A 21,182-nucleotide genomic window follows, 5' to 3' on the forward strand; every position below is an offset into this window, starting at 1 on the left:
GCTCACCAGGACGTCAGGGGAAGGTTCTTTGGGAGACCAAGTCATTCAAAGTGGGCCAAGGCAGTGATGAGGCAATGGCAGGGGCTCACCCACAAGGGGCAGGAGGGTACGGTCTGGGGGACAGCAGGGGCCACCCCAGGGAGCTGCATAGGGGACACTGATCACCAAGGGACAGCACTGGCCCAGCACTGGCCGCCAGTCCAGGTGGTCACTAGAATCACAAAGCCAGCTTCTTGAAGCCACGATCTTCATACTCAGCCTCCCCCATGTCACAGACTAGGACGGAAATCCTGAAGTCCCCTGGGCAGGCGGGGCACCCACCAGCCTCCACCTGGTGCAACTCCCTGACCTACAAACCTCCGCCCCATGGGTGCCTTGCCTGCCGTGCTGTCCTCCTGGCTGCCCCTCATGTCCAGGGGGATTTAGAGATGCTGCCTCCCCCACAGGGCTCGGAGGCAGCATGTGTGGGAGCACCTGGTTCGGACACTGTGAGCACCGGCTTGGGTGCTGTGAAGCCCCCTTCTCTCCTCTCTGGAGCAGGACCCTCAGCCCTGCTGCTCAGAGTGTAACCACTAACCATGACGGGAGCCCTTCCCCAGAGCTGTCCTTGCTATAAAAGCCCTCTGGGGCTCAGTGCCTGTAGCTCAGCGGCTAGGATGCCAGCCACATACACTGGAGCTGGCAGGTTTGAATCCAGCCCAGGCCCGCCAAACAATAGTAACTACAACCAAAAAAAATGCCGGGCATTGTGGAGGGAACCTGCCCAGCTCCTTGGGAGGCTGAGGCAAGGGAAGTGCTTAAGCCTAGAGTTTGAGGTTGCTGTGAGCTGTGACACCATGGCATTCTACCCAGGTGACATAGTGAGACTGTCTCAAAAAAAAAAAAAGTCCTCTGGACAGATGTCTGGTGCCACTGCGCGTGCATGCATGTGCCATAACCTCAGTCTGACTGGCACTGAGGGGAGCAGCTCTGGACCCGTCCAAACTCCCAGACACCCCACGGAGTCAGGTGTGACCAGGCCAAGGTGCCTTTTGTCCTAAACCTGTCCTCGTGCCTCCATGTCCCTGGCAGGTTTCTCCCCAGAGAGTCCCCACCCATGAGTCACACCCACAAAGCCCCATCTCAGGCCCTGCCTCAGGGGAGCCAGATCTCGGAGGCACCATGGCCTGCTGCCCAACCCAGTGCCCACTGAAGGCCCCTGACCCTACCTGCAGCACCAGCAGCATCTGCACAATAGCAGGGGGCACGCGGGCGTGGGCCCGGGCCAGCGCGTCCTCCAGCTTCACACTGAGGGTGATGGCGTTCCGGAAGTGCAACAGGGCCAGCTGGCGCACCGATGGCTCCTTGCCCTGCAGACACAGAACCCCGCCTGCCTGTCACCTGTGGCCTGGTCCCCTCCTCTGGATACAGGAGAATGTACCTGCTGACCCTCAGGGCCCCTGCACCCCTCAGGTGAGCCTGCCCCAAGGACAGGGGACATACTTCAGTTTCCTCTGTCAGGGGAGAATTACTGTCACACAGAGTCCCCACTATGTGTTGGTGGGTGTACTTATTTGCATCATGCAGGTGAGGAAACAGGTCCTGAGAGGTCCAGGGATGGCTGAGCTCAGTCCGGAGGGCAGCACAGACGGAGATCCCCTGGGGCTCACCTGTACTGGGTAGAAGACGGCCTGCAGCGTGGGCAGCACATCACTGAAGAAGAAGTCCCAGGTCTCTGCCAAGGAGTCTAGCAGCTTCTGTCCTGTGGGCATGGGAGATGTCACTGCCCAGCCCCAAAAGGCTTTGGCTCCAGCAGACACTTTCCCTCACCCATGACGGGCCAGAAGATGCAGGCACAGGCTGGGGGAGCCTAGGTCCCAGAGGCACAGGCCTGGGCTCGACATCCACCCTACCCTGTGGCAGCTCTGGGCCCGGGCCCCCGCCTAACTTCAGCCTCCTCAGTGGTAAAATGGGACAGTAACAGGACAGACCTCCCAGAAATGACGGCACACAATGAGGCTATGGCACAAGATACTTGGCGCAGGGTCTGCCAGCAGACGGCAGGTGACAGTCCCTGTGCCACTGTTACCCAGCAAACATGTGCCCTGGCCAGAAGCTCCAGCTCCCGCCCCAGGCTCACGGGACCCTCCTAAGAACCCCGCTGTGCAGTGGAGGGGCTCCTCCACCACCCGTCTGTCCCCCAACATACACTCAATGAGCACCAGAGTTCTGGCCTGACTCTGGGCAACACACCCGACACACAATAAGGAAGCAGGACACTGGACAGCAGTTACAAGGACAGTGGCAAGGGGCGACCTTCACTGAGCAGGAGACTGAGCTACTGAGAAGAGGGTCTACCATAGCGAACGACCCCAAGAGCCCAGGACCAGCCCAGCCTGGGCTGCCAGTGGTGAGATCTAGGGAGTCACAAAGACCACGTCCAGCAGCAGCATAATGTCTGGGGAGGAGGTAGGGTGGAGAGGAACAGGCACGGAGGGCTTCCTGGAGGAGGTGTTGTCCAGGCGGGATATGGGGGCTGGGCTTGTCAGATGGATGGCATGTGGGGCATGTCTTGGCATGTGAACCTCTGAAGCAGAGAGGTGGGGAGCAGGCGTGGAGACAATCTCCTCGGGCCTTTCTGCTGGCCCTGGGAGATGGGGACAGCCAGGGTGCCCCGGGCTGGCTCTAGGCTCCATCAGGAGACATGACATGTAAAACTGTCGGCCCTCTGCCTGGATAGAGCAGAGAAGCTGGGATGTGGCTGCTGGGCCCACGGCTGAGCAGGCCCCAGCATCTGTCCCTGAGGCTTCTGCTGCCTGGAAGGGCCCCCACTTGGAAGCTAGACTAGCAAATGGCTGAAAAAAACTGGGCTGCTGTGAGCGTCTCTAATGAGGGACAATACGCATGCTGGCCACCCCTCAGGTCAGGCCAGAACTACCTCAAGTTTTCCATGGGAATGCTGAGGACAGACAAGGGCCTTCCCTTCTCTTTTCTTCACATTCCTTGGGATTGTGCCCCTACCGCCCAAAAAGCCCTGGGTCTTTGAGTATGTTTGAGGACACTGGGAAGGGAGTTGGGCCAAGGGCAGGACCGGGAGGCCCATGTGTGGCCGGCAGCCACTCCCAGCCCTCCCAGGTAGCCCACACCTGGCTCTGAAGGCACCAGAGGCCGTCAGGAATGCCCGCAATGGCCGACACTCACGCTGCCCAGAACTGTGCCAGCACAAAGTCCCCTCAGTTCTCTGCTGCTGCAGCAAGAAGAAAGGCGGCTCAGTCCCTGGGCCGGCCCTGGGGCGGCTCTGGGCACCAGCCAGGCCAGCGTTCTGCTGAGTGTGGGCTGTTCTCCAGCCCACAGGGCGGAAACACTGTGGAAAGCAGATGTTGTAAAACACAAGATCCAGGCCCAGCTGGGGCACATGCTGACTGAGAGGCCAGAAAGGGCAGCCTTGTCTGCTGGCAGCACTCTCCACTGGGGACCATCCTCTGGGGTGCAGGGGGGCTGTCAGGGTTCAGTGTATCAGAGGCACAGGGTTGAGGCCCTGCTTTCGGCCTCACTGTGGGACCCCAGGAAGCTGCCTGAGCTAAGACTCAGTGGTACAGCCTTCTACAAAATAGGTGTGATGAATACTCCCACGTGGGCAGGCTAAAAGCGGAAATGACACCAGGCCCAGTCTGCTGCCCGAGGACGAGGCTGGCTGTGCGTGTGCACCATGCCTCAACCTGGGCCTGGCAGTGGCAGGCACTGACCCTTGCAGGCGGCCGGCTGGTCCTAATGGGTCAGTGTGTGTCTCTTGCCTCTCCCTTATTTAGTATGAGAGCACCGAGGGCTGTCACTATAGGCCCTAAATAAACTGGGCTGATCTGGCTCAGGTCTCATAGCCCACAAAGACCCAGGCACTGTGAGGGCCACAGAGCAGTGACAAAGGCCACAGCAGGGACTCCAGTGGAACATGGCCCAGGGTGTGTGGCAGGGGTTGGTCACAGCACAGGCATGAGGAGGATGTGTGAAGGCCACTGGAGGTGCAGGTCTACGCACATGACCTACACCAAGTTCAGATTTCCTGATGGATGAGAGATGCAGATCCCAGTGCCCGGGGCCAGCAGAGGACCACAGGCTCCTCCTCAGAGGCCCTGAGATTCAGGCTGCTAAGGAGTCACCCTGGCTGTGGCTGGAGCTGATTCCCGTAAGCCGCCTCACGGAGACCAGCAGACCACAGCCTGGGACATGGGCCAGCCCTCTACCCTCCCCTGGGGTGGGATGGGGGCGGGCTCTGCCTCCAGGCTGCTTTCAAGCTTCCCACTTCCAGGAACCGCTCTGCTCTGCAGGGACTGATGTCCAAGACCTCGCTGGAGGCTAGAGAAGGGGCAGGCAGTGAGGTCCTGGGGATGCCCCACCTGCAGCTACCAGCCTCCCTCCATTCACCCCCTCCAGGGGGGACCCAAACCTGGGTAGCACGCACGAAGGGGAGGCTGCTGGGGCCACACTTCCAGGTGTGGAGGCAGCTACATGGGCTAGCACTTCCATGGAGCCCAACCCCGACTGCCAACCTGGAATTAGCTCTTCTTTCCCCAGAGCTTCCCTTCCCCCTGACATTTATCCAACTGGACTGTCACTTTGGTCCATCTCTGAGTTCCCAAAGGTCACCTGGGCCTGACATGTAGTGAGCTCTCATGTGGCTGGAGCCTGTCTAACCCCACAGCGCTAAGATGGGGTACCGAGGCCAAAGAGGAAATGTTGTGTGTATAGCTAATTGGGAGCTGGAGGCCAAGGCTCTGACTCCCAGCCTGGGGAGGTCCCTGAGGCCTGGGGAGGTTGGTTGGAGCTGACAAGGTGGAGTGAGGGGCTGAGCCCCAAGGCAGGGCTTGCCAGGGCTGTTCTCTGCCCCTCTGCCAGGCAGGCACTCCCCACCGTGAGGCCCGGCTGCTTTGGGCCGAGCTCCACTATGCCACACAAAGCTGCCCTTCTCCAGTGATCCTGGCTCCCCTGGGCTGGAGCTGGTGGGAGGCACAGGCATCGCCAGCAATGTGCTAAGTCAGGAGAGGGGCATGGGAGGGCATCCTCCTCAGGTGCCAAATGCCCACGGCCCTCGCTCAGATGCTGCCTCCTCTAGGAAGCTGTCCCAGACCTCCGGCTGCCTGTGCCTCCCCCTCTCAGGTTGACGGTTCTCACAGCCTTTCTCTGTTCCTGCCGTGGTTGGTCCCACCCATTGTGTGCAGTATAGGTGAGGAAGGAACACAGGCAGCTCCAAGCCAGCCCTCCAGGCCTCAGTGTCCCCCTCCATGGAATGGGCTAGCACCCCTTCTTCCCAGGATCAGTGCAAGGCTCACGGGGGAACCTGAAACAGTGGAGTGCAGAGTATGGGCTTGAGCATCAGTTGCCTGTTTTTCACGCTGGCTCTGCCATGGAGCAGCCACATGGTGCCTTGGCTGAATGCCAAACCTGTGGGCGCCTCTCCTTCCCTGCACATTCAGTGGGGATAACATTGTGACTCCTGCACAAGGCTGCAGGGGCATCAGATGAGTTAGCAGACAGACTCTGGCACAGAGTATGCACCTGTCCACTGCCTGGTGCATAGTAGGTGCTCAACAAATGGCCATGGAGCCTGACTCAGCACAGGGCTTGGCATGCAGCACGCTCTGAACTAGGGAGGATTGGTTGGAGCTGAGCCCTCCCCTCATCTGACCTTTCCCCACACCAGTTCAGTCCTGCGAGGATGCCCACACTTTGGCTATTGCCCCAAACCTGGGATAGGACCTGCTGAGACTGTGCTGGGCAGAGAGGCCAGCTAGAGCCTCAGGGGCCTCTAGAAGGGCAAAGGGTGTTCAAATCCTGCCTCTCCTGACTTGCAGTGTGATTGCCTGTCATCACACCCATTTGGGAACAATAACCTGAAGGCCTCATAGGGTGCGGGTGATCCGTGAAAGAAAAGTTCACCTAGCCACTCATCACTGGGGTCAGTGGCCCCCTCACAGCTACAAATGTCTGCCTGCCTCTTCCTTTGTGAGTATCAGGGCAATCTTTGCCCTCCAAGCCCCAAAACCCAGACTGCACCCTCCCAGGCCTCTCGGACAGGATTCCCCAGGGACAGAAAGCCCCATGGGCATGCACAGAGTAGTGAAGCAGGGACTTCGCTGGGCTCCAGCAGGTTTAGGATACAGACTCTCCTCCAAGGCCCGCTCTTGGGAACAGATCTTGGACCTGCTCCCTCAGGCTGTTTTTGGCCCTGGCCAGAGCTGCACCTTCCACCTAGAGCACTTGGGGACCTATATTCCCGGCAGGCACACCCCTGGTGCCACTGCCTCTTAGCACCAAGTGTGATACCAGCAAGCCCAGCAGCCACACCAGCACAAAATGCGGCCCTGGCCATGGGCCTCCCGACTCACCCTCGTAGAAGCGGATCTTGTCCCGGAGAATCACCATGCCTTTCGTCAGCAGCTGGTTCTGAAGGTAAACACAGAGGCGGGTCACTGCCTTGTGGGTGCCCTGGAGTATCCTGACCTAGATGGGGGAAGCAACTCACCAAGGTCCCATAGACGATGCTGCCGAGCTTACCCTGGAAGGCCACGACTAAACCTATCTGGGGTTGTCAAGAAAAGGTGGTGGCCATAAGGACATCTGAATGTAGAGTCCCCTGCACTGGGGGCCTTGTACAAACCACGGTGAAGAAAAAAGCCTTTGAAGCACAAGGCAGGAGGCTAATTACCAAAGGCCAGGCTGGCTACCTGGTGGACCCTGCACACGCTGCCTGGGGCATCTTAGCTGAGCCCGAAATCCTGCAGTCTCAGCACAACTCATAATATAACATAACTCATAACTCATAACAGCTGAAAGGTGGCAACAACCCAAGTGTCCACCAACGCGGGAGGAGGTAAGTGACATGTGGTCCATCCGTACAATGGGACATTATTCAGCCATGCAAGGAATGAAGTCCTGACTCGGGCTACTGGGAGGCCCTTGAAAACGTTACGCTCAGTGAGAGGAGTTGGACACAAGGGGCATACACTGCCTGATTCCACAGATTCCAAATGCCCAGAATGGGCAAGTCCAGAGACAGGAAGTACAACAGCGGATGCCTCATGCTGGAGAGGGACAGGAAAAGGGAGGGGAGCATCTTTTTATTTTGATGAAAAGTTCAAAAAGTGGATAGTGGTGATGGTTGCATAATTTTGTGAATATACTAAAAACCATTAAATTGGTGGGGTGTGGTGGCTCATACCTATAATCCCAGCACTCTGGGAGGCTGAGCTCAGGAGCTCAAGACCAGCCTGAACAAAAGCAAGATCCTGTGTCTATTAAAAAACAGAAAAACTAGCCAAGCACAGTGGTGGGCACTTATAGTCCCAGCTACTCTGGACACTGAAGCAAGAGGATTGCTTGAGCCCAGGACTTTGAGGTCGCTGTGAGCTATGACAACACAGTACTCTACCCCAGGGTGACAGAGTGAGACTATGTCACACAAAGAAAAAAATAATTAAATTGTATCCTTTAAATCAGTGGTTTTCAACCTTCCTAATACCGCGAGCTTTTAATACAGTTCCTGTGGGTGCGACGCACAGGTAGAGAACCGCTGCTTTAAATAGATGAATAGTATAGTATGTGAATTATACCTCAATAAAGCTGCTAAACAATTATTATTTAAAAAAACCCCAAACTCATGTGTTGTGAGGACCAAAGGCCCATTCTCAGCCCACCCTCTGGGCAAGGTGAGCGTCTCACTCCGAGCCTTCAGATGGGCTGAGTACTGCGCAGGCCCAGCCCTGCAGCTCCCCAACCCTGCCCAGTAACCTCGGACTCTGAGCCCAGGATCTGTGCGTTCATCGGCTGTACAGGCCTGCTGGCGGGGGGGAGGGGCATACAATGAATATCAAGTGCCATAGCACCTGGGACAGAGGCCTTGGGGGATACTGATGCCACCGTGACCATCATCACCATAAGGGTCAGGGCACAGGGCCATGCAGACCCAAACATGACATCTGGGATCCCAGACTGACATGCTGGGGGAGGAGACAGGTAATGATGAGCCCATTATGTGGCCAGCACCTCTTATTAACCTTTACAACAGTCCATACTGACCATGTGGGGAAACTGAGTCACAGAGCGGCGCATCCCGGGAACTCCAGGCAGATAGTGATGGAGCTAGTGCTCCTTACCCACGAGAGTGGGTGCCTCCCCTGTCCCTTCTGGCCAGCTAAGGAAGCCCACCCAGCCTGGCTGGGGAGCACGGCTCACCCACCTGCAGGTACTCCGTGAAGAAGGACCCCAGCTCCGTTTTCAGCAGCTGCCTGTGGGCAGGAGGGGAAACGAGAGTGAGTTATTGACCACCCGGCAGGCATGGGGGGAGCCACGCAGTGAGCTGGGGCCTCCTGGGCAGCAGGAGACAAACCTGCTCGACCTAAAAACATGCAAGGTGGGCAAGCCCCACTCATCCAGAGGTGCAGGGGTCCAGGTGGCTGCACATCTGGGCCTCCATGGTCCATAGTTGTGGCTTATCAAGTACATCCTCTCCGAGGAAGCTGAGGGGCCCACAGGGAAAACGAAGGGGGCTGGGTCTCGTACTTTCTCGGCAGACGCCTGGCAAGGCTGGGCCTGCAACAGCCAGCTCACTTCCTTCTTCCACCTGCCCCAGTCCTGGTGTGGGCTCCTCTTCTCCAGAACCCTGCAGAGCTTCTTCCAGAGTGTTGCCTCCTTTATTCTAGAGACACTCATCCAGCCTTCACCGACCCAGTGGCAGGCATGGGATCAGGGCTCCCCTTTCACAGGGGAGGCAAGACAGGCTCAGGAAGGCAAGTGACTACAGCCCAAGGCCACATGGGACTGCATCTTGTCTTTTGTCCTTAATGCTGACAAATTCTCCCACCCATAGACTGAAATCACACAGGTATTGTCAATGTCAAGGCTCGACACTCGACCTCACTGACAGTCCTTATGCTCTGCAGCAAATACACCAGGAAGCCTGATTTTTAGGTTGCTATTCCCATTAGGAAAACTTTCTAACTGGTCCTGAATCACAGGCACTCCGCATTCTTCCCAGTTTTGATATGAGTTTGTCACTAAGGTTTACTTAAGCAACATCAGTCCCCCAACGTGGCTCACATCTCAGTTCCCCAGCACATTAACTGAGCAACTGCATCAGGCGCAAGCTCTGCCACTAGCTTTCTAGCTCACAAATCACAGTTCAGATAACAGATGTGCAGGACAACCAGGACCAACTGTGTCACTTGTTTTAAAGTTGGTCTGTGGCCCCTGGGGCCTGTCTCCCGTTCAGGTACAGATAGCAAAGGCTACAGCTGTGCTGCCTCCTTGTTTCCCAGTGATAAACCCAGGTGATGTTTTATAAAAACAGGTAAGTGAAAGGGGCATTGGCTGAAAGGGATGAAGTGTAGCAAGTAAGTAAAAAGTGAACCGGCAAATGCTGTTCAAACTATCACATACCTAATGTTTTCAATGACAATGTACTAAATACAAAATTCATTTTACTACACTTTCTTTTTCATTTCTCTGTACATTTACAACCAACAGTAAGAGCTTTTACTATTCTGACCAAAGTTTCTGAAGACCATGGAATAGCCACCGTCTTCCCCATGGACAACTCAGACCATTTTGCCCAGTGTCAACCAGCACAGTCATTTCAGGGTCCTGCAGAGAGGACTGGACAGATTTTTCAAAAGCAATAGCAGAGAAAAGCCTGAAAAAGGTTCGCTTTCTGTAGGTTTCCCACCCTTCCATCTGTGCTCCTGCCTATCAGGAGTTTAAACCCAACTGTTCCTGCCCCAGTTAACTGTCTTAACTTTGATTTGGTGGCAATAAATGTACCTAACTCCCCAGACTCAACAGAGTGGGTGCTCTGGCCCTTAGAAGCCCCTCTGGTGTGGCTACACTTTGTCTTCCTGATGAAGTCATAGGCTGGGCCCAGTTCAGAGCTGGTACCCTCATCAATGCCATGTGGACTGGGATCTAGGGCCTAAGTGCAGTCTAAGGAGGTCAGTGGCCTCGGCTGAGGTAGCCAGTACCCCGGCTACTGTGACAGAGGTGGCTCCCGCATCCTGACACCTGTCCATCACAGATCCAGGGGAGTCTGGAGGAGTCCCCTCAGGACAGGGCTGGGAAGTAAGCCATGATGCCCCTAACCTGTCCGCACTTCAGTATCCTCTCCTGTGGGAGGAGATCTTCCTGGATGTAGAGCAGGAAGGTCCCAGGAGCCGCAGGGACCATAAGCAGGCGTTCAGGGGAGCTTCCCTCAGTCTCTCTCCCAGGGCGATCATGAGGGTGTGAACAGAGGGGAAGGGAAAGAGGAATGAACAAGGCTTTAGGGACAAGCAGCCCCTTAGCTCACCAAGGCTGGAGAACCCGGAGTGGTTCTAGTGAAGCCTGACTTGGTGGCAGCTCTGTCCAGGCCCTGGGCTCCCTGGGCCTCCTCTTACCTTCCTTTCAAAGCAGCAGCTGACACTAAATGAACTCAGCTGCTCTTTTCTGGGCAGGGGTGAGGGGCACCACTGACTGACTGTCCCCAGATTTGCACTGTGCCCGCTGACTCTCCTGGCTGCAAACTAGGGGCACAAACATGGCTCTGGGAGACAGAAGGCCCCGCAGCTGCTCGGGGCAGCCTCTGATCAGTGGGCCCTGCCGCCTCTGGCCAGGAACACTGCTGAGGTCACATGAGCCTCCAAAGCCTGCACTTAATGGGTGCTGGTGATGAGTGAGTGGGAGGGGGGCTTCTGTCACCAGCTATAGCTCCCTGGGACTCCCTTCTGCAAGGCCCTCATTCCAGATGCATGAGCGCAGATGTTCCAGCAAGGGCAGAGGCCATACACACGAACTCCAGGCATACCAAACCCCTATAAGGCAAGAAACACGTTCATTCTACAGATGGAGAAACTGAGGCTCTGGGAAGGCACAGAGTGAGTTTGTAGGATGGACAAGGGAACCCAAGGTTGGATTCCCAGTCCTGTGGGCGGAAAGCAGACACACTTCCTACAGGATATTGGGGGGCAGGGAGCTGCCCTGCCCAGGACTGAGGGAAACTTAAGCAAACAGGGTTTCTGGCACAAGCCCCTGACAGCAGGGAGGGGGACCACACAGCCAAGGGGAACCCGAGCCAGCCCCATGCATACTAAGAATGAAAGGGACCCCACCCAAGGGAGGGAGAAGAGGGGTGTGGTGGCCTCATACAGCAGCAGGAGGCTCAGGGGACACAGGAAGACAGCTGGGTGTCACCTGGGATAATAGCCTCATGAGGGATGGCTGTGGGACAGAGTAAGAAGGGGCATCTCCTCGTTGCCAAGAGGGGCAGGGCCAGGGCCAGTAGGACCTGGTGCTGGAGGCAGTCAGGGAAGACAATTTGACTCAGCCAAGCCCCAGAGGAGGCAAGAAAGGCCTTGCAGGGGGCACAGTGGGAGGCCTGAGTCCTGCCCTGCCCCAAGGGCTCAGATCTCACAGTCAAGGCAGACCAGAAGCAGTTACACTGGATAGTGGAGATTGGGCACCCTGTAGGACAACAAGGGCCAGGCAGCCTCAGCCACCAAGTGCAGGGGAAAGTCCTTCTGACCAAGTACAACCAGGGCACCCGGGGCCTCGGGTTCTAAGATGGTGAATCACATGGGGTGATTCACCCACAGCCATCAAGATAAAAAGAAGGTTGAATCCTTAAACTGGCAGCCCTCTGCAACCCAGAGGGACTCATTCTCTAAGGTTTTTCCCTATGTGTAAAAGCTATTATGCAAAGTGTGCCCACTCCTGTGCCTTAGAAGCAAAGTGACCAAAGGAAGGGATCACAAGAGTGTGAGACAACTGGACAGCACCCAAACTAAAACCTCTGGTGCTTCAAAGGACACCATCAAGACAAGTCACCAAATGGGAGGGAAGACAAGTTACCAAATGGGAGAAAAGATTCACAAATCAGCATCTGATAAAGGTCCAGACCCAGAAAACACAAAGAATGCTCATAACTCAACAATAAAATGCAAATGACCCATCAAAAAGAGGGCAAAGGATGTGAACAGACATTCCTCCAAAAAGATGCTCAACATCATCAGTCACCAGGGAAATATAGAGCAGAGCCATAATGAGATACCACTGCACACCCACTCGTGTTGCTAGAATTAAAAACCGGACAGTACCAAGTGCTGGTGAGAATGTAGGGGAACCAAACCCTCCCACCCTGCGAGTAGGGGTGCAAAAAGAGGTGGGCAGGTCCTCAAAAAGTTAAACACAAGAGTTACCAAATGACCCAGGAATTCCACTCCTAGGCTCCCATGAAGGAGAAGTGAAAACACAGCCCCACAAATGCTCGCGCATGGATGTCCATCTTAACAGCCCAAGGGTGGACAAAACCCTGTGGCTGTCAGCGTGAATGGTGTGCTCTCCACACACACAAGGGAGCGTCACTTGGCCGTAAGATGGAGAAGTACTCACACCAGCTCTGATGTGTGCAAACCTTGAAAGCGTTATGCTCAGTGAAAGAAGCCAGGCACAGGAGGCCACGTGCTGTGATTCCAGACAGGAAGGAGACTGGCATTTGCTCTGCCAGGACAGGGGCAGGTAACAAGAGACTGCTAATGGGTGCAGACTTCCACAGAACCTCAAATTCTTGGGCTCAAGTGATCCTCTTGCCTCAGCCCCCTGAGTAGCTGGGACTACAGGCGCCTACCACAACAGTCGGCTTGGTGCAGTCTTTCTTTTTGGGGTGAAAAAAGTGTTCTATAAGTTGCAGGCACCCATCGCTCAGTGGGTAGGGTGCCAGCCACATATACCGAGGGTGGTGGGCTCGAACCTGGCCCCCGCCAGCTAAAGCAACAATACTGCAAAAAAAAAAAAAAAAAAAAAAGGCTGGGCGTTGTGGGGGCACCTGTAGTCCCAGCTGAGGCAAGAGAATTGCTTAAGCCCAAGAGTTTGAGGTTGCTGTGAGCTGTGACACCAAGGCACTCTACTACGGGAGACATAGTGAGACTCTGTCTCAAAAAAGAAAAAAAATGGGTGGCACCTGTGGCTCAAGGAGTAGGGCGCCGGTCCCATATGCCAGAGGTGGTGGGTTCAAACCCAGCCCCAGCCAAAAACCACACACACAAAAAAAAAAAAAGAATAAAAAAAAGTTCTAGAAGTAAACAGTGGTGACAGTTGTACAGCCTTGTGAATATGCTAAAAGCCACTGAAGTGTACACTTTAAAAGGCCAATTTTATGATATATGAATTGTATCTCAATAAAAATTTTATACACACATACAAAATACTGCAGACATCAGAGTCCTATCTTACTATTCCAGCCTGGTCCCACCTACCTGTGCCTGGCAAACTCTGACCTCCAACCTCACTAACCAGCCTTAAGAACTGAGAGGGAATATTCAGATGCTGGTACATCAATGGCTCCAGCCACAGACTCTCTCATGGGATCAACGCTAGTGACCAATTCTGGACTTAATGCATGATCCAATTCACCTAATTTAATGTGGCCACATGAACAAGAGCTGGAGTGGGAGCAGCGGGCAGTTCTGAACAATCCACAGGCCCCGGGGCAGGGGCCTGAGCTCCAGCTCCACCTGCCAGTTCTATGACGGCGACCAACACATTCAACTGCTCTGGGCCTCTGTTCTCATCTGTAAAGTGGAGACAATGCGATGTCCACCCATAGGACTGCAGGGAAGAGCAAAGGAGTTTAAGGTGTAGAACACTCCAGGCCCAAGACTGGCACGGAGAAAGACTTCAAGAAAAAGACCTTGCTACTATTAAAGACTCCTAGAAATTTCAAATTGCCTGAAGTTGCCCCAGATAACCTCGCTGCCCTGGAGCTCAAAGTCCTGCACTATACCGATTTCTACACCTTTTCTTGGGTAAGGATCCTGGACTGGTGAGGGGACCTTAGACCCCAGGACGGCTTCTCCATGTCCCCAGCATGCACTCCCATGGAGGCTGCCACTCTGTGCCAGCTCCCAAAAGGGCAGACTGGTTTGGGCCCGGGGAGAGGAGGAGGCAGCAAGCCCCTGACACCTACCCACACTGCTCAGGCCTGGAGGGGCTAGGGAAGGTGGCCCAGCTCTGGGCCTGTGCCCACTGCTATGTCCCTGAACCTAAAAATCTGCCCTTGTTTGTTGTTCAAATATCCAGCAGATTCCTTTCTTTTTGAGACAGGGTCTTGTTCTTTCGCCCAGGCTGAGGATGGGAGTGCAGTGGCATTATCATTAGCTCATTATAACCTCAAACTCCTGGGCTCAAGCCATCCTCCTGCCTCAGCCTCCCAAGCAGCTGGAACAACCCCACCCCCTCTGGGGTGTCACTGTGCTGCCCAGGGACCAGCAGACTCTTCAGGCTTATTATGAGGTGCTGCTTCCCAAAGCAGAAGAATGTCAGGAAAATGGGGCCCCACCCCACAGATGATCCATAGTGAAGCAGGATTCCCTGAACCAGTCACGTATAGGGGCCTCAGTTTACCCATATGTATGGGCCCTGCAGCTCTGCCACACGGGTTGGGGGCAGGGCACCTAAGAATGAAAATCTGACCTGTCCCATTTACTCTTATTCTCACCTTGAACTATGAGAAGAAGATCTACCACCTGTCTTCCCAGGGTTTTTCTGACACGGACAGGGCTGAGGCTAAGAGCTGAGGGAAGCGGTATGGAACAGGGAAATGCCATCTTACAGCAGCTGTGTGACCCTGGGCAAGACTCTTGACCTCTCTGAGCTTCAGCCTCCTTCACTACACAGGTGCCTGGAGATCATCCTCGAGGCGGCCTGGCTCTGGCAGCAGCAGGGGGCGCACATCCTCCTGCTTCACAGTCCTCATTTCCCAGCTCTTCGCAGGAAATGAGGGCATTCAGCGGGCTGTGATTGCTTTTCCGGGAACGACACTCCAGTCATTAGCCAGGTAGGTCCTTCCTCTTTAACAGAATACATTTCCTTTGTGCTGCTGGACACCAGCAGCAAACTCTGGGCGTCACTGCGAGGTGCTGCCCAGGCCCCACCCTGCCTCCCCCAAAGACCATCCTTAGCAGGGGTGGGGGCTCTGGCCCACCAGGCCTGGAAGCAGCCGGCTGAGGTCAAGGCCCACATGGTAGCTTGGGAAACGCAACCCAGCACCACAGTTACTGCTGACTTGGCCCCTGAGAGGGAACCCCAAGCATGGCCTGGGTGAGTCAGGGGCCTGGCCAGGGCATCCCAGCCTGGGCCCAGCCCTCCCTGCCACCCACAGCGGGCCCCAGTGTGGGGCACTCACCGGACACCCTCGTTGAGGCTGAAGAGCTCCTGGTCTGGCAGCCCCTTGCGCTGGAAGACGGCGATCACCCCGTTGTGGATACTGCAGGTGGAGGAAGAAGAGTGTCACCATCCAGAGTCCCGAGACCCCATCCCCTTGCCCACTCCTCTGGCTCTGCTTGGAACAGAGCTAACCAGTCCTTATTCTCAGAAAAGCAGGAATTGCTGCCCCTGCAGCACCCTGTCCACAACCCCCTTTCAACCCTGTGACCCTGCACCCCCAGAGCTGAGACTTGTGTTATCAGGTACCTCCCACTAACCTCTCCAGGACACCCCATACCCACTGTATACACTCTGCAGCCAAATCTCAGCAACTGGCCAGCACTGGGATACCCTCTGCTCTTCCCTCCTGCCCCCATCTGAAGGTCCTGGGCCCTTCTCCATGGTCACCCTTAATTCAGGCTCAACACAGCCAATAGAGGCAGGCTCCCTATCCACCTTGAGGGTCCACACTTAGGCCTCAGGGAGGGTAAAAAGTTCAAGTCGGATTATGTCCCCACCCTGCCCACTAAACCCTTAAAGGCAGTAATCGGCAGCCACTTTCTGTAAAGGGCCAGAAAGCAACTTTTTCAGGCTTTATGGGCCATCAGTTTCTGCTGCAGCTACTCAGCTTGGCTACTGTGGTGTGAAGACAGCTGTGGCCAGCCCTTGGGGGAGTGTGCAGTGTGTTCCAACAGAACTTTATTTATAGAAACAAGCAGGGGGCCAGGGGTTGCTGGTTCCCTGCCTGAGCGGCTTCCCGACCAGGAGCTTCAGGGTGCCCCTGAGCCAGACCTGCAGATTCCCCAACTGCCCCAGCACTATACACCCTGTGCTACCTGCACCCACCTATGCACGGGCCTCCCCTGCCAGGTTCTTCCTCACTCCCCATCCCCATCACTCAGTTCCTTCATTCAGATTACAGGGTGCCACGGGCTGTCACAGCACTCTGTGTGATTATCTGACTTGTCTCCGCCACAGTGTGTAAACCTGAGTGTGTAGGGCCCCGTGCTATTCTCCGCGACCTTCCTGTGCCCTCCAAATCCAATCGATCCTGAAGTCCGACCCATTTCTATCTCCCAGATCACTCTTCAGCACCCTGTCCTTGCCTGCCCAGGCCTCGGATTACACCAGGCTCCCTCCTGCCTCTCCACTGTATCCACCCCTTCCAGTGGCCAGAGACACCTCTCAAGGTCCTGCAGGTGGCACTCGAGCTCCTCTGGACACAACCCCACCCGACATTCCTACATAAAGAGCTCTGACCCCAAAGAATACTAGACCCCCCCAGGTAGGGTCACATTTTGGGTCTTGGTACCCACTACCTACTCTCCCCCCTGAAGTCCCTCTCCCCATCCATAAGGCAGGCAGCCTTTCATTCTGGGGGCTTGACTCAGAGGCCACCCCATCCAAGAAGCCCGCAGGCCCCCTCCCTTCCCTGTGCAGACTGATTCCTCTACCTGATAGCAGCGGCCACTGGCCACGAGCTCCTCAGGCTGAGAACCAGACCTGGGTGACACCAGCACCTTCCACTTATGACCTGGCTGCTGCTCTAAGGTTCCCACTGCACAGCTGGTGGGGGCAGCTGGCCACGGGCTCCTGGGGTCTTCTTCTGCTCTCCTTAACTCTACCCTATCCTGTGATTGGCTGCCCATTTTGCAGATGAGAAAACCAAGGCCCAGAGATAAGTCCTTTGCAGGAGGGCACAGAGCAGCGTCCCCACAGAGAGCCAGGTCTGGGAGGGTCACAGGCCTTACATCCCAAATGCCTTAAGGAGGCTCTAAGCAATGCAGGGGCCTCCGTCCACATCTGGCTCCTGGCTCAGCCCTGGCTGCAGGCTGAGACCCAGCTTTGCCCATGAATTACCATCAGTTTTCCAGAAGGCACTGGTCAAGACCACAATGGACACATGTCACCTGGCCTGGGGGTCCTGACTACTCTGGAATGCCCCTTATTTATGTGTTTTGTTTGTTTGTTTGCAGTTTTTGGCCAGGGCTGGGTTTGAACCCACCACCTCCAGTATATGGGGCCGGCGCCCTACTCCTTTGAGCCATAGGCACTGCCCAGTGTGTTTGGGGATGCAGTTTTGCTCACTTGTTTCTTGTGTAGAGATGGGGATCACAAGAGTACCTTTCCCTCTCCAGGACGCTGTGAGGACCGGATGCCTGGCCCAGGGCAGAGGATGGGGACATGTTCACAGCCAGGATGGTATTCCCTAGTCAGAAGTCCTGTGTACCCCATCCCCACAAATGCATCACAGTAAAGATGCTTCTCATTTTACAGACTGAAAAAATGTAAAAATCCTGTAGGAAGTCTAGGGGCCACTTGGAGACCAGCTGTCCTAAGGCAGCCACTGTCCTCCCGGGTCCCGACAGCTGGAAACTTACTCCCAGCCCTGTAAGGCCACGGGGGGCAGGTGTGAATTAGAGATGGTGGGGATGCCTGGGCCAGTCCCACCGAGTCCTGTCTGCTGGGGGAGAAGGAGGGAACTCTCCTGGCCACTTTCCTGGAGGCTCAAGGGCCTCCCCTAGTTCCCTCTGGGTAGCCAGGCCTCCCTTAGGGCCCATCACTGGGCCCAAATCAGGCAGGAAGAACAGCATGCCCCAAGGCCCAGAGGGAGGAGGAAGCAGAGAGGCCTCAGAAGAGGCCAGCAAAGGGGAGCCCATCCTGCTGCTCTCAGCAACTGGCCCTTACAGCCTCCCTGCATCCTACCTCCTTTGCCAGGACACCTTCTGGGGGGGAGGGGACCCGTGGCCAGAGGTGACCCTACACCATGGGGGCTACCTGATGTCATCTGGGAATATGGCGCCCTCACTGCCACTTCCACCACTTCTCACTGCCCTGGGCTCAAGCTTGATCATGATGGCTGCTCCTTTAAGGAGCAGCCACTTTCCCCACGCTTCCTCCCTCACAGTCATCTGGCCGTCTTTTCCACGGAGGAGAGGTCTATCTGGCTTCCTATTACCTCTCGCCCACCCACCCGCCCACCTGCCTCACACGGCAAGGCCAAGCGGGGACCTGCCCTCCATTCCTGTGCACAGGTGTCTGAGCATCTCCCACCCACCCCAGCCTCCTACCTCAGGTGGACCCTGAAGTTCCTCCAGCCCCCAGGCTGGTCCAGGGTGCAGGCCTAGGTTGGATCCCAGCACTGTGCTTCCTGGCTAGGTGCCACGGCCAAGCTCCCTAACCACCCCATGCCTCCGTGTCTCCACCTGTACAGTGGGATTGGTAAGCACAGCACCTCCCTCCTACGGGACTACAGAATCAGCAGGCTCTGCGGTCCTAGGGCAATTTTGCTACAGGGAGGGGCAGGTAGGGCCCCTCCTAACCACCAGCTCACGGTGGGACTGGTAGACCCAGGCTAGAGGAGAAAACACTGGGGCTCAGAGAGGCCAAGGGAGCTGCCCAGAGTCACAAAGCCTGACACCCAGGAGACAGGGAGCCTGGCCCGTGGTCCCCTCTCCTGCCCCAGGGAGCTCTTGGGAACCTGCCCCTCCCACCTCTCTGCCTCAAACCTTTGGATAAGGGAAGGCAGTGGTGCTTGGTAAACAAGAAAACCTTGCTGCGTGCCACTTGGGATAGAGGAGGGTGGGGGAGAGCCTCACGTGATGTGTCTTCCCCCAAAATAGAAGTGAAACTCCAGCTGCCCTGGTCCATGGCCTCCCAAACCAGATGGGTGGGCCCCATTAGGGCACATGTGAATGGTCCCATGGCCACCACAGGAGCCTCCTGGGAGAATTTCGGGTGAGGCCCAAGTGAATGGAAGCTGCCCATCACCTCCTTCCTCCAGGCACGGACCCTGTCCCCCAGGAAGGCCCCTTCCTCCAGTGGGCAGGCCCTGTTCCCGCCCCCTCCCTGCCCCCAGGCAGTCCCTCATGTCCCAGGAGGGTCAGGCCAACTCCCAGTGCTGGAACCAGGGTTTCCTAACAGAGCACTGGGTGAGTGTGGGGTGAAGGGAGAAGGGCAGGACCCTCAATAAAGCCCCAGGAGCACTGGACAGCACTGCCCCGAGGAGAGGGAGGCCCAAGCTGGGCTGGCTCAGGAGTGCTGAGTGAGGGTTCCTGGTTGGGGCTGGTGTGTACTAGAGCCTCACTGGGCAGGTCTCTGTGATGCCTACCTGCCCAACACAGGAAGCCCGGGGGCAGGGTGAGTTAGGGGGTCCACCACAGCCTGGTCTCTAGCAGGTCAGCCCAACATACCTGGGGGGAGGGGGGCCTGAGAGGCTGAGGCCCCTGCACGGGCCTGGTAGTAGGGCCTATCTTTCCCAGGCCCGTACCCCACTGGACAGAGCCTCTGATGGCCTCAGAGAATGAGGAGATGAGGATGGACTTCTGCTAGATGCCCCTCCTTGATTTTGCCCCCAGGAAGCCGACATGGACCCCTAGCTGGGCTGGCTTAGGACCCATGGGAAGGGGAGGGTGTGTGGTTCCTGCATGCCCCAGGCTCCCCCTGCTGCTGGCTGCCCGCCTCTTGGGGAGTGCCCTCTTCTTGGGGAAGTGGTGTCTGCTGCCTCTGTCCTCTCATTGTCTAGTCCTTTAAAGGGTGACCAGTATTCTCATGTGTACATGAGAGGTTATGATCAGCCTCAAGAGACAAAGTAGGGGTTCCCAGCTCTGCACCAGCCCCCTAGCAACTCAACAGTCTGCTGACCCTCCTCACTTCAGGGTGAGAAGGAGAGAGGCAGGTGATTCTGAACCGCAGCTGGTTCCTATGCTGGGCCTCAATGTCACCTCTGAAAATGGGGGTGACATATAATTTTCAGGCCTGTGGGTAGGTTCCTCTGTTCCTGAGTACACAGGCGCCATGTACACCCTGGTCTCAATCCACCTGGCTGAAAATATGCCCCTTTCCAGGGGTCCTTGCCCCTTGTCCAACCTATACTTCCCTGGGAGCATACCGGGAGCTTTTCTCTGTAGGCTCACCTGCCCAGGTAGGCAGGCACCTGGGCCCACCTTGTAAGCTGCTCCACTTGTCCTGTACCGGCTATGGATAGGGGACAGAGGGGTGCCCATGTCCTCCCATGGCTGTGTGCCCACCCTCAGGCCCTTAGGCCCCTTCCTGAAGTAGGTTCTGGCTGGCTGTGGGTAGGGAAGGGCTGCAGACACTCTCTGAGCCCAGGCTGGCAGGTGGGGAGACAGAGTTGGTGGCCCAATGCACACAGGAGGGAGAGAATCCCAGTGTATGAGTTTCCTGCAGCTGCTATAACAATTCACTACTCAGTGGCTTAAAACAATTCAACTTTAGGCTGAGCATGGTGGCTCCCACCTGTAATCCTAGCACTCTGAGAGGCCGAGGCAGGTAGATTGCATGAGCTCCCAGATTCGAGACCAGCCTGAGCAAGAGTGAGACCTGTCTCTTAAAAAAGCCAGGCATTGGGCGGTGCCTGTGGCTCAGTGTAAGGCGCCGGCCCCATATACCAAGGGTGGCGGGTTCAAACCTGGCCCCGGCCAAACTGCAACCAAAAAATAGCCGGGTGTTGTGGTGGGCGCCTGTAGTCCCAGCTACTTGGGAGGCTGAGGCAAGAGAATCGCTTAAGCCCAGGAGTTGAAGGTTGCTGTGAGCTGTGTGAGGCCATGGCACTCAACCAAGGGCCATAAAGTGAGACTCTGTCTCTACAAAAAAAAAAAAAAAAAAAAAAGCCAGGCATTATGGTGGGTACCTGTAGTCCTAGCTACTGCAGAGGCTGAGGAAGAGAATCGCTTGAGCCCAAGAGTTTGAGGTTGCTGTGAGCAGAGACATCGCAGCACTTTACCAAGGGGTGACAAAGTGAGACTCTGTCTAAAAGAACATTAAAAAAAAGCAAAAAACACAAACCAATCCAACTTTGTTCTCTCATAGTTCTGAAGGTCAGGAGTCAACAGTCTCACTGGGCTAAAACCAAGGTGCTGGAGGTCTGGGGCGAACCTCTTTGCTGGGCTCTTCCAGCTCCTAGAGGCACCCACATTCTCAGGTGTGTGGGGCTTCCTCCATCCCCAGAGCCAGCCACG

General features: G+C 56.1%; 1 protein-coding gene across 10 annotated transcripts in view; it reads right to left on the minus strand.

Moving 5' to 3' along the window:
- Positions 1-21,182, minus strand: part of PRR5 (proline rich 5) — a 52,233-nt gene that overhangs the window by 3,248 nt on the left and 27,803 nt on the right. For 8 of the 10 annotated variants that reach the window (XM_053584583.1, XM_053584585.1, XM_053584582.1 and 5 more), the window contains 5 exons: positions 15,182-15,262; positions 8,213-8,261; positions 6,363-6,420; positions 1,650-1,741; positions 1,209-1,349 (listed from right to left, as the gene is read on the minus strand). In XM_053584583.1, the coding sequence (XP_053440558.1) occupies positions 1,209-1,349; positions 1,650-1,741; positions 6,363-6,420; positions 8,213-8,261; positions 15,182-15,262 (421 nt within the window). Of the gene's footprint in view, positions 1-1,208; positions 1,350-1,649; positions 1,742-6,362; positions 6,421-8,212; positions 8,262-14,608; positions 14,847-15,181; positions 15,263-21,182 lie in introns of all 10 variants that reach the window. The other 2 variants (XM_053584586.1, XM_053584587.1) reach the window with 1 other exon arrangement.

The sequence above is a fragment of the Nycticebus coucang genome, chromosome 3 (genome assembly GCF_027406575.1).
Source record: "Nycticebus coucang isolate mNycCou1 chromosome 3, mNycCou1.pri, whole genome shotgun sequence".
NCBI classification, from domain to species: Eukaryota; Metazoa; Chordata; class Mammalia; order Primates; family Lorisidae; genus Nycticebus; species Nycticebus coucang.